The sequence below is a fragment of the Solanum dulcamara genome, chromosome 12 (assembly GCF_947179165.1).
Source record: "Solanum dulcamara chromosome 12, daSolDulc1.2, whole genome shotgun sequence".
In the NCBI taxonomy this organism is placed as follows: Eukaryota; Viridiplantae; Streptophyta; class Magnoliopsida; order Solanales; family Solanaceae; genus Solanum; species Solanum dulcamara.
In genome coordinates this window covers 3,957,686-3,971,988 of record NC_077248.1, presented here as the reverse complement: position 1 = coordinate 3,971,988, position 14,303 = coordinate 3,957,686, and the positions used below count along the sequence as shown (strand labels likewise).

General features: G+C 37.1%; 1 protein-coding gene across 4 annotated transcripts in view; it reads left to right on the top strand.

The window, feature by feature from the left end:
* The first annotated feature begins 418 nt into the window (after positions 1 to 418).
* Positions 419 to 14,303, top strand: part of LOC129876732 (ubiquitin C-terminal hydrolase 12-like) — a 32,855-nt gene continuing 18,970 nt past the window's right edge. The window contains exons 1-16 of one of the 4 annotated variants that reach the window (XM_055952229.1): positions 419 to 551; positions 1,248 to 1,335; positions 1,473 to 1,620; positions 1,717 to 1,874; positions 4,049 to 4,314; positions 4,401 to 4,619; positions 4,692 to 4,800; positions 4,872 to 4,987; positions 5,761 to 5,859; positions 6,735 to 6,844; positions 8,240 to 8,314; positions 9,960 to 10,038; positions 10,117 to 10,263; positions 10,354 to 10,434; positions 10,513 to 10,632; positions 12,202 to 12,324. In XM_055952229.1, coding sequence (XP_055808204.1) covers positions 522 to 551; positions 1,248 to 1,335; positions 1,473 to 1,620; positions 1,717 to 1,874; positions 4,049 to 4,314; positions 4,401 to 4,619; positions 4,692 to 4,800; positions 4,872 to 4,987; positions 5,761 to 5,859; positions 6,735 to 6,844; positions 8,240 to 8,314; positions 9,960 to 10,038; positions 10,117 to 10,263; positions 10,354 to 10,434; positions 10,513 to 10,632; positions 12,202 to 12,324 — 1,968 coding nt within the window. In that variant the 5' untranslated portion in view covers positions 419 to 521. Of the gene's footprint in view, positions 552 to 1,247; positions 1,336 to 1,472; positions 1,621 to 1,716; positions 1,875 to 4,048; positions 4,315 to 4,400; positions 4,620 to 4,691; positions 4,801 to 4,871; positions 4,988 to 5,760; positions 5,860 to 6,734; positions 6,845 to 8,239; positions 8,315 to 9,959; positions 10,264 to 10,353; positions 10,435 to 10,512; positions 10,633 to 12,201; positions 12,325 to 14,303 lie in introns of all 4 variants that reach the window. The other 3 variants (XM_055952230.1, XM_055952228.1, XM_055952231.1) reach the window with 3 other exon arrangements.

Below are 14,303 nucleotides of genomic sequence, written 5' to 3'. Positions count from 1 at the left end.
CCATTAAGACTTGTTTTAAAACTTTTCTATAAACTAAAGACAATACATCTACAACATAAAAATTAATCACTCTTGTTTAATTAATTTATTATTCAAAATAATACAACGCCACCTTATTTTTCACGAAAATCACAAAAATAGTGAAAATTGTCGGTCATCCCTAACCCGCCGTCAGGTAGACCTACGACGTGTCAGCTTTTCATATGTTATCTTCTTAACTGCTTTTCTTCACAGACAAGTGACATTAGCAAAATTTCCATAAACAGCAATAATAACTATTTCCCCTTCCCTTAATTTACCCTTTTCTTTTTCATTATTTCCAAACGTATCCTTTTCCCCCATCGAAAACCCAACCAAACAACACTCAACTTCAGAAGAAATCCATCCTTCTCTCTCTCCCACCCCCACCCCCACCCCCTTTCTAAACTCAGTTCTTCATATACCCCCTACCCCCCCACCCCACTCCACCCCACCCCCTACTCACCTCACCCACATCGCCGGTATCTAGTTGATCCTCAAGCATGACCATGCTGAATCCTCAACCGTTGGATGTGAGTCTTCTCTACATTTCTTCTCTGAATTTTCACTTTTCATAATCGGTATATGTTTGTGTTTATAGGTATGATTTTTGTGAAATTCGGGCGTTAGTGAAATTGATGTAATACAGATATGTTTTGCATTTCTGATCGGATAGGGTTTTTATTTGCGGAGAGTTAGGGTTTAGGGATTGAATTGTGTTCATTGTTTCGGAAATTGAGTTGTGATATCATGGATGTGAAAAAGGTAGTGTTTTTAATTCATGGGAGAGAGTTAGGGTTTTACTAGTCACTAGATCATGCTTTCGACTTACTTTTAATGATGCATGTATTATTGTCCAGGCACATTTGACTAATTTACAGATAGGGTCACAAATGGTGCATGTCTCCTTTTTTTTTTTTTGTTTTTTGTTTGTTAATGATGGTGTTTAATGATCACTTGGCAATTTGCTATATCTCACAATTATAGGTTCCTGGTAAAGCTGCCCGCTTTATTTGGGGTAGATGAGCTCAGATTGGGCATCTCTCTTTTATTTAATTATATTTGATAATGTTGGTGTTGCGGGAAGTTTTTCTGCATCTTGAATGATCGACGGGCAACCTGATGGACTTACAAGCATATTTGTTGTGTAAACTTGTCCTGCAAGGTTGGGACGGATGAGCTCACACTAATCTCTGAAATCCCCTTTTTTTTTTCTTTGAACAATTCAGCAGCAGGAAGACGAGGAGATGCTTGTACCACATTCTGACTTAGTAGAAGGTCCTCAGCCTTTAGTCGAAGGACCTCAGCCAATGGAAGGTTGTTCCTCTTTTAGTTGTTACTATTTCAGTCTCTTCTCTGCGTAAGAAGAGTTTAGGTTGGCAATTGATTAGTCTTATGTGGCTTGGATCTTGTTGTAACATTTTGATGTGATCTTATGGTGAATTTAATTACAGTGGCTCCTCCTGAGAATGCTACTACAGGGGAGAACCAAGCTGTGGACGAGCCGCAGGCTTCCCGGTTTACCTGGACAATTGACGAGTTCTCTCGGTTATCTGTGAAGAAGCTATATTCTGAGCCTTTTGTTGTTGGTAGTTATAAATGGTAAGTGGCATTTGTCACTTACATTGGTGGTTAAGTCTTTTTTTTTTTAATAAAAAAATTGGGTTATAATTGTCCTAAGGCTGGATTCGTTTGTAGGAGAGTGCTTATATTTCCAAAAGGAAACAACGTGGAATGTTTGTCAATGTATTTAGATGTGGCAGATTCATCTACATTGCCATATGGGTGGAACAGATATGCTCAGTTCAGCTTAACAGTTGTAAATCAAATAAACCCCAAATATTCAGTGAAAAAAGGTATTTTCTTGTCCTGTATCCGTGCAGCTTAAGATTAAATTCTAACTTCGTCTGTATGATTATTTGGAAGTCAGTTTTATTTTTCCTTGGTTGTCATTTCATCTGTCTAGGAATATTTTCCGTTTCTCCCTCAGTTGAAGTACACTTGTTTGAACTCTCTTTAGGAAAAAAAATAAAAAGCAGTGTCTTACCTTTCCCGACATTGACTAATTCTCTGTGTTTCTTTAAGTTTGTAAACTGTATGTCTATTTTAAATTTTCTTTTGAATTGACTTCCCTTTCTTATTGTCTTAAAATCCAACGCCTTTTTAAACTTTTTGAAACGATACGGTCTAGCACTCGCAACATAGCACCCAAACAAGAAGATATCAAGTCCTTGGAGTGATTCAAAAGGTGGCATTTATGTAATGATCTAAGTTTCTACTATAAATAACCAATTCTAGGGTTATTTTCATTAGCCTAGATTTTGATGAATGAGTGTTTTACTTGTTGGTGAGTGATTGAATATCCCTTCTATCTCTTTAGTGAACCCATTTGGATTTCCCTTGTTATGGTGGATCCATTTATGAGTTCAATCTCTTTTCCCTTGGATTGATTATCCTTGATTTCTTCTAATTTCTGTTTTCCCCTTGTCTAATTTCTTGTGTTATCCCCTTGTTTTATCTTGTTTCTTTACGTGTCTAATTTAATCGCTTCCGCGTATTTCAGTTTGTATCATTTTTTGTTTAAGAACTTGCATATTTATGATGCATAATAAAGCTTCACCACCTTTTCTGTTTGTTAAGGATTTCATTCCTGCCATTTATGTGATTATTTATTTTGCCCTCTAATATTTTTCTTAGAGAACAGTTTTCACATTTTAATTCTATGATATGCTCCCAACCATTTCTTCTAGAAGTGTCTTATTTCAAGTATGCATATACTGTGGTTGCACCTTGGCTCAATGTTACATCTGAATGGATATAGATGATTCATATTGCCGATCACAGCAAACTTGGAATTGAGCAGAGATAAGTAAAGATAGAGATGTTATTTCTTGTTATACAAAGGGGGTGTATCTACGTTAGATTCAATCTCTTAATGTAAGAGAGGAAAACCAGCAAAATCTGAAACAGCCAATCAGCCACACAATTACCTCATCCAAAAAACTGCAGAACTAAATTATGATATATTCTTTGAGAATTGGCAATCAAATCATTAAAATTAAAGAGAACATTTTCTCTTTTGGAGCATCTGTTATTTTCCTGTCAAGCAGTTCACACACACAAAAATATGCCGACCATAATGTGAAGCCCTCCGTGTCGTGAATTTTGGTCTTCTTCTGCTTAACTTGCTCTTTTTTGTGTGGAGTGGGTGAATGTATCTGTAATAAATTAAACGGTAAAAAACTTCAGATTAGTAAATGATGTAAGTAAAAAGAATTGGCAGTTTATTAGAACCTTTTCCTGCAACACAAGGGTAGGAGTACAGCCATATGTTTCTGTCTATAGGGGTGACATGTATCATCTTCATTTGATAATGCTTAACTGCAATTGAAAAAGGATTTTGGTATATATTTCTCGAGTCTTGACACCATCTTGGTTTAATAATAATAATAATAATAATATTATTATTATGAATAATAATAATAATAATAATAATAAATGAAGCTTAATTTATTTGTGAAAAGAGGGTCAAGCAGCCTAGCACAAGAATCAGACACCAAGGTAAGATGGAAGCGAGACATTTATTACATGTTTCCCTGTCCAGCCTGGGGCAAACATATGGTGAATATTTACCTATTTATTGCATTTAACATGTGGAAAATATGTTTCGTCCTATTGCTTTAGACAAATTTACAACTTTTTTACTCCAGGCTGCGTCAAATTCCTGAATGAGGTGTCCTAAACTATATTAAGCTTGCTGTTAAAAGAATCATCAAAAAGAAAGAGAGAATGAGGTTCCTTAAACTGAAAATTGCAAATCAAAGGTTTTTGAGCTTTCGACACTATTTAAGTAATTGCTAATTTGCTTTGGCCTGTGAAACTTGTATTGGATTTAGTTATCTACAAGTTTGTTAATAAATTATCTTGATTGTGAGATTCGTGAACTGAATGGCCAAGGAGCCCGTGTCGGTTAGTGTTGAACGATATGAGTTTGTTTCATCCTGGCATGGAAATTTTCTTTTTGTTGCAGAGACGCAGCACCAGTTTAACCAAAGAGAGAGTGATTGGGGCTTCACATCATTCATGCTTCTAAGTGATCTTTATGACCCCAATAAGGGATATCTCGTAAATGATAAAGTTGTTATTGAAGCTGATGTTGCTGTACGGAAGGTCATTGATTACTGGACATATGACTCGAAGAAAGAAACGGGATATGTTGGGCTTAAGAATCAGGGAGCTACTTGTTACATGAACTCTCTCCTACAAACCTTGTACCATATCCCCTACTTTAGAAAGGTTAGCACATGTTCTAAATTTTTTATTAAGTATATCTTTTGTATTGATTCTAGAATGTGATTCATTTTTGGTTTCGGTCCTGCCAGGCTGTGTATCATATGCCAACCACAGAGAATGACATGCCATCAGGGAGTATTCCATTGGCTCTGCAAAGTTTATTTTATAAGCTCCAATATAGTGATACCAGTGTGGCGACAAAAGAATTGACAAAATCTTTTGGATGGGACACTTATGATTCATTCATGCAGCATGACGTGCAAGAACTAAACAGAGTGTTGTGTGAAAAGCTTGAAGACAAGATGAAGGTATGTTTATAAAATGACTAACTGCAAATTCTGAAGATCTTATTGGATCTTCTGATGATTGCTTTTGTCCAGGGTACGGTTGTGGAAGGGACAATTCAGAAGTTATTTGAGGGGCACCATATGAATTACATAGAATGTATTAATGTGGACTTCAAATCAACGAGAAAAGAGTCATTTTATGGTACGCATCAGGTTTGCCCCTTGGATCCTTAATGCCTGTTCATGGACTTATTTTTTGATAAACTTCTGCAGATCTTCAGCTCGATGTGAAAGGCTGCCGCGATGTTTATGCTTCTTTTGACAAGTATGTTGAAGTCGAACGTCTAGAAGGCGATAATAAGTACCATGCTGAAGCACATGGTTTGCAGGTTCAGTACTCTATTAATTAACAATAAATTGATGGGCTATAGTTGCGTTTGCATGTCCTCATTTATACCAGTAAAGTATCAAAAAGGAAATTCGATTATTTTTTATATGGTCCTTAAAGAAATAGAGAAGGATCTATTTATGATGTTAATTTGTAGATGGTCACACAAACAAGGGAAATTAGAAGCTTAGTGTTAATCCAAATAGATCAGACTTTGGGTTTGTTACACCAGCGGCTCTCTAAAACATTAAACCATCTATATTCTTGTGAAAATGCAACACGAAAATTACTCGTCTTGACTGAGTAGGCATATAATTTGGAGCCTAATCTTCTTTTTTTGTTTCCCATCTTTTTGGGGCTGAGGGTGTTGGTAGTTCCCCTAATGTAAATTAAAAATTCCAAATGGATGAGGGTTAGTGTGCTTAAAACTCAGGGAGACATCTTGTTTGATGAGTACTATTGGTGGAAGCATCAAGCATCATATTTGGAATTGTATTCTGTGGGGGGTGGGGGTGGGGCTAGGTTGGTGCCAATCCATTATGCGAGAAGCCAGAAGATACATGAAATGCCCTTCCAGCATGCTGAATTTAAAGATACGTGAACTCATAAAGCTAAAGAGTAGAGAATATCACGAAGGACTTCCTTAAGACAGCAACTGCCTCCTATTTGTTATCTTTTTCCTTTCTCTTGTTATGAATTTGGATTGCTGACCATCTCAAAAAGAAAAAAAAAAGTTCATAAAAAAATGATATTGAATTGCTGTGTTGATTTCAGGATGCAAAAAAGGGTGTACTATTTATTGACTTCCCTCCAGTTCTTCAGCTTCAGTTAAAGAGGTTTGAATATGATTTCATGCGAGATACTATGGTTAAGGTTAGTACCAGTTTCTTCTTTCTCAGCTTGCTTTATGATTTGATTTGTAGTATTATGGGTTGTTGCATATTCCCTTTGTAAAATGGCGTTATTTCCTATATTTGGTTCAAGCATTTACCTTTGGCAAAAGAACTAGATGCCTTTTGGCACTGCTGGTTCACGTAGCTTTTGGGTTGTTTCATGGCCTTCCTTGAGTGAGTGCTGTTCCCTGTTTGCGGGTCCAAACATTTATGTTCAACAAAAGAAGTATATTACTTCGTACTACATTATCCGAAATAATGGGGAAAAGAAAAGGAACTTGAAAACAATTTAAAAAAAGAAAGAAAAGGAACTTGAAATTGAACCTGTTAAAAGAACTAGATATAAAGGCAAAAAACCAAGGTGGGAAAATTGTGTTCATGATTTTCTTGAAGTGTGAAACTGGATAGTATTTCCTTTAAGGCTCTATTTGGTCGTTGAAATATTTTCAGTGGAAGGTTTTCTAATTTTGTATTTGTCGAATATGGACACAATTTTGTCTTTTTTATAAAAGCTTTTCCATCAAAGAAAAGAAGCCATGGTACATGATTTATTCTTCATTGTGACTTCTCTGCATCAATTTGATAAACCATTGTATTGTCTCCTAAAAAATTGTCTTGTTACTGACTATTAACTTTGTTTCCGACCAAAAACCATCATGACCCCCAAACCTTCTGTCCTGCTACGATCAGCTGCTGTCAATGTTTGTTTGTCTATCTAAAGTTTGAACATCAGAAAATGATTATACTGTAGTTTTATTTGTTAAAGCATTCTATACCATGAAATATTTAGAAATGTAGTTTAGATGTGTAGTGTCCAGGTTCTCACTTGTGACAATCTTTGATCCTATGTTGCAGATAAACGACCGCTATGAATTTCCTCTAGAGCTTGACCTTGATAGGGAGAACGGAAAATATTTGTCTCCTGATGCAGATAAGAGTGTACGGAATCTCTATACACTTCATAGGTAAATTTAACTCTCTTTTCTATGTGTATGTGCTGATAAACTCACTGACATGCAATCGCAAAGATTGTTTTTGTTTGAACTTCTTTGTCTACTCAGCTTAGTATGAAATGCCATTTTTTTTCTTTGATAAGCAAAGTTATTATATTCACATTAAATCAAAAGCTAAGTTGGTGCTATGCAAGCTTTTCAATTACATCTCTGAGACACACAGGACGAATTGTTGCATCTTCCTGATTAGTCTGCATCCTTCTATCAATCAAGGAAAATAGAACAAGTTTGTCAAACATCTATGCTTTAAGCTATACACTATTCTTACCTCCCTCAAAATATCTCCTTTTTCTTTTATGATAACTGAGAAATCTCCAAGGATCAGTGGCGTATGGTTCGAAATATGGCGGATAATGCGCCCGCCCTCTTACCTTCTCCACGTACCTGACTTTTGTCTGCAGCAGGATTCGAACCAATGACTTGCGCCTAACCCACAAATAATGCGGTGGGCTCTTGCCTCTAGACAAAACCTGGGGGGTGGGGTCAAAATATCAACTATTTCTTTCTGTTTATATATGCCACATAATGCATAGGTGAGCTGTATCCCAAATCTTCCTTGTTTACGGATTATCACCGTTCATGCTTGAAGCATTTATTACTTACGTCAATCCCATTACTTGACAAAAGCAAGATGTAGAAAACTTTACTATGAAGCTGCTGCGTTTTCCCCAACTCTGTATTCTGGCCCAAAATACACATGTAACATGGAGCAAAGCCGACTTACAAAGAATTCCCAGTCTTCAAATCTCAACTTTGCCTTTGCTATGGTTGCCCCATTATCTAGTTGGCTTGGACTATGGTGCGAAGTCTTCAGCGTAACTCAACGATGCTTAATTCGCTAACATCTATTTTTGTGTTCTGTTGCTTCTTCTAAACCATGTGTACCATTAAGAGCTGTTTGTAGTTGCTAAGGTTCACTTTTATTTTATTTTTATAGTTTTAAGTCTTATTTACTCTCTCTCCTTTTTTTTAAAAAAATAAAAATGAAGTTGCTTTCATTCCCATATGTTATATCTGTTAATATTTTACAAGGAGTTGGTATTGTCACCTTTCTGCATGCTGTTGGTTAGCTTCTGTAGAGCTCAGCAGTTCTGATTTCAGACTTATATTGGAAAGATTGAAACAATGAATCAATAAACTGTCATTGAATCTGATAAGATTGGCCTTTGAGGGCGTTGTTCATGTTTTGATATTTTGGGACATACGATTACGAGTTTCCTTACAAACCAAACCATTTCCTTTTGTTTGTTAATGGTGTGATGGTTTCAAGCCACTGGCTTACCTAGATGTGTGGCATTGTCTTTTATCTTTATACTAAGAGTATTACCTTGCTTTTCTTAATGGCAGTGTGTTGGTTCATAGCGGCGGTGTGCATGGTGGACATTATTATGCTTTCATCAGGCCAACACTGTCAGATCAATGGTATGCACTCTTTGTAAAACATTTTCTTTGTCTCTATCTCTATCTTCTGAACATTTCCAGCAGGATCACAGAACAGTAGGGAAAAATTCTGCATTCTGCATCATATCTTACTGTCATACAACAACAACAACAACAATCCAGTGAAATCCCACAACATGGGGTCTGGGGAGGGTAGAATGTACGCAGACCTTACTCCTACCAAGGTAGGACGGCTGTTTCCTGGAGACCCTCGGCTCAGTAAAAGCATAAATGCATAAAAAATGTTAGATAAGAATAGGAAATTAAAAGCTTTATGAGAAAAACAACATACAAATAACGAATAGATAACAAATAAATACAAATAAATAAATACAAATAACAAATAACGATTAAATAAATAATGATAGCGTCACAGGTTCAATAGAGTAATCAAAGCATAGAAAGTAATAAATAATAACAGAAATAATAGAAATCAGAATTCACAGCGCAAGAGATCGTAATGCACTACTACGCCTATGAATAGAGAAGAATAACGAGACTATGAACTAGCATTCTACCCTAATGTGGGTCCTCCACACCCTCCTATCTAAGGTCATGTCCTCCGTAAGCTGTAACTGCGCCATGTCCTGTCTAATCACCTCTCTCCAATACTTCTTCGGCCTACCCCTACCTCTTCTGTAACCATTCATGGCCAGCCTCTCACACCTCCGCACTGGGGCATCTGTGTCTCTCCTCTTCACATGTCCATACCATCTCAGTCGCATTTCCCGCATCTTGTCTTCCACCGAGGCCACTCCTACCTTGTCCCGAATAGCCTCATTTCTAATCCTGTCGCTCCTGGTGTGCCCACACATCCATCTCAGCATTCTCATCTCAGCAACTTTCATCTTTTGAATGTGAGAAGTCTGAACTGGCCAACACTCCGCCCCATACAGCATAGCCGGTCTAACCACCACTTTGTAGAACTTGCCCTTAAGTTTTGGTGGCACATTCTTGTCACATAGCACTCCGGAAGCGAGCCTCCATTTCATCCACCCTACCCCAATACGATGTGTGACATCATCGTCAATCTCCCCGCTGCCTTGCATGATAGACCCAAGATACTTGCAACTACTTCTCTTTTGGATGGCCTGAGCACCAAGCCTAACTTCAACGCCAACCTCCTAAGGTGTCTCACTGAACTTGCACTCTAAGTACTCTGTCTTTGTCCTACTCAACTTAAACCCTTTAGACTCCAAGGTATGTCTCCAATCCTCCAGCTTAGCGTTAACTCCGCGGCGAGTCTCATCGATCAGGACTATGTCATCCGCGAAAAGCATACACCATGGCACCGCATCTTGAATTTGTCGCGTCAATTTATCTATCACTAAGGCAAATAAAAAAGGACTAAGAGCTGATCCTTGATGCAACCCCATCACCACTGGAAAGTGCTCTGAGTCCCCTCCTACTGTCCTTACCCTGGTTTTGGCTCCCTCGTACATGTCCTTGATCACCCTAATGTATGCCACAGGTACACCTTTAGCCTCCAAACATGTCCATAGTATTTCTCTTGGGACTTTATCATAAGCCTTTTCTAGGTCGATGATTACTGTCATACAGATAAAGTTAATTAATTGTCGATGTAATTTGAGCTCTGATTGAATGTGATTATTTGGTTCTATGTTAGGTATAAGTTTGATGATGAACGGGTGACAAAAGAAGACAACAAGAGGGCTCTAGAGGAACAATATGGTGGAGAGGAGGAGGTATACATCTCTAACAGCATACCTAAATTGTGTCTTGCTGTGTCATACTTTGACTCTTACTTACTTTTGCTTTTACAGTTGCCACAGACAAATCCTGGCTTCAATAACACTCCCTTCAAGTTTACAAAGTACTCCAATGCTTACATGCTTGTTTATATACGTGAGAGTGACAAGGATAAAATAATCTGTGATGTCGGTGAGAAGGACATTGCGGAACACCTAAGGGTATGTTTTCAATAAATTTCCACGCAAGAAATAGATTTTCTGCACCTGTTGTTCAGTTCGCCATGATAAAGTTTTTTTGTTTCATTTTAGATAAGGTTGAAGAAAGAACAAGAAGAGAAGGAGGACAAGAGACGATACAAAGCACAAGCCCACCTTTATACAATCATCAAGGTCATTTTTCAAATGGTTTAAGTGTCCGATATAAAGTTTCTCTCCTTGAATATGCTGTGTTAATCTACTCGTATGTAGGTTGCACGTGATGAGGATCTTAGAGAACAGATTGGTAAGGAGATATATTTTGATCTTGTTGATCATGACAAAGTTCGTAGCTTTCGAATCCAGAAACAGATGCCTTTTAACCTTTTCAAGGTACTATTTACTTTCTATAATTGTTGTTGCTTAGTTTGGAACCAAATAGCACATCCAGTGATTCAATTTAATTTAACCCTCATGTCATTCTGTCATTCCTGACTTAAATGTGTAGTTAAAGTAAATGATCTTCTCACTTGTGAAAAGTACAAGAATATATTTAATCATCTCACTTGTTAGCATCAGTAAAAGTCTTATGTAGACTCATTTGGAGGAGGGAGTCTGAGGAGAGAAATGAGATAGATAGATAGAGAGTAGTAGGTCCCTTTTTAATGGATATGTATCAAAATAGCAGGTAGTACTAGTCCTTGTGTGTGAAAGGAGTAGCCGTGGTAAAGCATCAAGTACAGAGCTGATTAGAATTGTTCTGTCCCCTAGAGAGAGTTATTGTGCTTTCCAGGTGGTGAGTTTGTTCTCAAATTTGTCTAAAACCACATTCCACATTTCCAATGCTTTGTTCTTGGAACCCAAAGCTACACCAAATACTTTGTAGGTAGAGAACCTATTTCACATTCCAGGATCTCAGAAAAAACTTGGGATTCAGGCCCTACATTCACAGGATACAACCTGCTTTTTTCTCAGTTCACATGAAGCCCTGACACACCTTCAAACAGGATCATAATTATTCTGAGGTTTAGCATATTTTCTTTGTTGGCCTCACATAGAACAAGAGTATCATCAGCATACAGGAAATGGGCGATGACCATTGCTGTTTTCTTGTCTGCTCTTCTCTTCGAGACCCCTGATCCAGCCATTAAACACAGCCCTATCCATCATAATGTTGACTCCTTCCGTAGCTATAATAAACAAGAAAGGAAACAGGGGATCACCTTGCCTCAATTTCCTATGAGAGGGGAAGAAACCTTCTGGGTTTCCATTTGCAAGAATGGGAAACTTGACATTGCTGATACAGAATCTAATCCAGTTTATCCTTTTGGTACTAAAACCCATGTTTCTTTGGATGTTAAGAAGGATATCCCAATTCACATGGTCAAAAGCTTTTTGGATATCCAATGTACACAGAAGGCCAGGCTCCTTGCTATACAGTTTGGAATCCATACACTCATTAGCAACGAGCTACATTCATAATCTGCCTGCCTTGAACGAAAGCCATTTATTGTTTGCTCAACTATTTGTCCACTACCTTCTTCAATCTCTCTGCCCCAAGTTTGGAGATAATCTTGTAAACACTGCCTATTAGACTGATAGGCCTGAAATATTCTTTTGCTCCATTCTTCTTGGGAATTACCTCTTCCTTTTTATCTTTTTTTCTCTTCCTTTTTAACAGTATTGGGTATACACCACTTCCCAACAAATTTAATCCCATGTGGACCTCTTGTTTCTATCATTTAGTTCCTTGTTAATAACCTTTCTTCAAAAAACAAGGATGTAAATGTGATCTGTGGAATTGAATAACGGAGTTATTTTTGTCAAGGATGGCCTTCCTTCTGGTGTATACAATCAATGAGTTACTAATTTCTATAGCACATATCTTTGGTATGTTTAAGTGGTCTTCCAGTTTCTTGGATACTCTTGCTTTGTGTTTGACCAAATTTTCTGTTGTTGCAGGAGGAGGTTGCAAAAGAATTGGGTATCCCAGTTCAATTCCAGCGTTTCTGGATTTGGGCAAAGCGGCAAAATCACACTTACCGGCCCAATCGCCCATTAACTCCGCAGGAGGAACTACAAACAGTGAGTCCTTATATCTTTCTCATTCCCATTCTTAGTCTTTTTAGTATTTGTTATGATGGTAGTTTCCTGTTTTGGGAAATAATACTTGTCAATAGTTTCATCACGTGTTCGCATTGATAATGACTGCTTAATTTCTGAGTCAGTTGGATTCATTCTTTGCCGTTGAAGGTGGGTTTTCCTTTGCTGCTATCAGTGTGCACCATAAAGAGGAGATAATTTGTTGAGGTCTTGTGTTATGTTCTTTGGAAAAGATTGGTACTTAAAATTAATCAGAGGATACTTTTATATCACTTCTTAGGTGATGTAATGATTATCATGATTTTGAACCTTCAAACTTTTTGGAAAATTGGTCTATTGAAAAATGCTTGCTGGTATCATCTTCCAGACTTTTCTGATGGCTTTACCAACTTTCCATCTGCTCCTGCTTTCTATTGCTTCCTTAGATTACTTGGCATGACCCAACTGGGTCCCAATATAGTGTAAAACATATTCCAAATATCATTTGCAGCTGTACATTGCAAAAGGAGATGGCTGATTGCAAAAGGAGATGTCTGTACATATAGCCATCCGTTTGCCATCCGGAATTTCCTTCTCTTGAGATTGTCCTGTGTCAAAGATGCACTGTGAAGGGCTATTTAACTCCTAACATTCCCTTGAAGCCAAATGTCTTTTACTTTTATTTAGTTGGTTCAACTTTTTCACTATAAATTCTTCAATATAGTTCTTAGGTTTTGTTAGCTCCATGAGAATAGCCTAGCTGTTTTGTATGCGGGCTATTTGCACCTTTTTGTAATCCTTATGGATCTGTTAGCATCTTCTTGATGCCTTTAAATGAAATTACTTCATCAAAAAAAGAAAAGGTTTTTGCCTTGTGGTTGAAGAGAAATAAATCTAGTGTACCAAGAAAAAACAAACTTGATTGTCATAGTTAATAAGGAGTAATGATTACTGAAAAATTATGCTTCTTTCCTGGTATCCCTCTCCTCTCTGAAAAGAAGTTAGGGGGGAGAGTGGGTTGACTGAATCGATTATAAGCAAAGATTTAACACTGGCCATTATATCTCTTTTCATCATAAGAAAAACATGCGAGTCCTTCTCAGTGAGAATTTCACTACCATTTTCATTGTATTTAAAGTTATCACGGAAGGAGAAATTTTCAATCCAATATCGGGAAATCAAAATGGTGGAGGATTTGTAAGACAACTTTTTCTTACACTGGCGGTACCCGGTCCAACACCTTGATTATTCCATCGGTGTGCTACCATTCACCAGCACAAGTACCGGGTAACTTTGCCAACCAAATTTTAGGCAGATGTAACCTAGTGTTTTGTCTTTGGTTGATTTGAACTCTAGTCTCCAAGGTTTGCATCCATTTAATTGACCACTAGGCCATATTCTTGGGTGCTTTGGCAACTTGGTTTTTTCATTTAGTTAGCTTGAAATTTCCTAGCGAACCTTCTTGTTTAATTCTTTTCTATTCCTTGTGCAAATAATTGATATGGTAGGTGTTGGTATACTATTTTCCCAAGTCTAGTCATCCAACATAACAATAAATAAGTTCTAGTCATCCAAGTTAAATTAGTCTTAGTTTAGGTTATACAATTACATTTACTCTGTGGTGTAACTCTCTGTTATCCTGTCAAACTAATTAATAAATCTTGGAGATATAACTGTTGGTTTCTTAAAATAGTTGCACTAGTTAATGTATAATCAATTTTACAAAGTTTTGATTGCCAGTAAACGGTTAATCCTTGTCCTATTGATTTGATTACCCTTCTGCAAAACCAAATCAAAGATATGATATTGGACTGTCTTAATAGGCAACATTAGATTACTTTGGATTCTAGCTTAGGTGAAAAAGCTCTTCCAATTTGTGTTTGGCCTTTTAGATATTTATACGTCAGTCGAAAATATAAAGAACTTATAGTACTTTTTATGCTTATTAATATTGTTATTGTTATTATTATTATTGGCCTAAA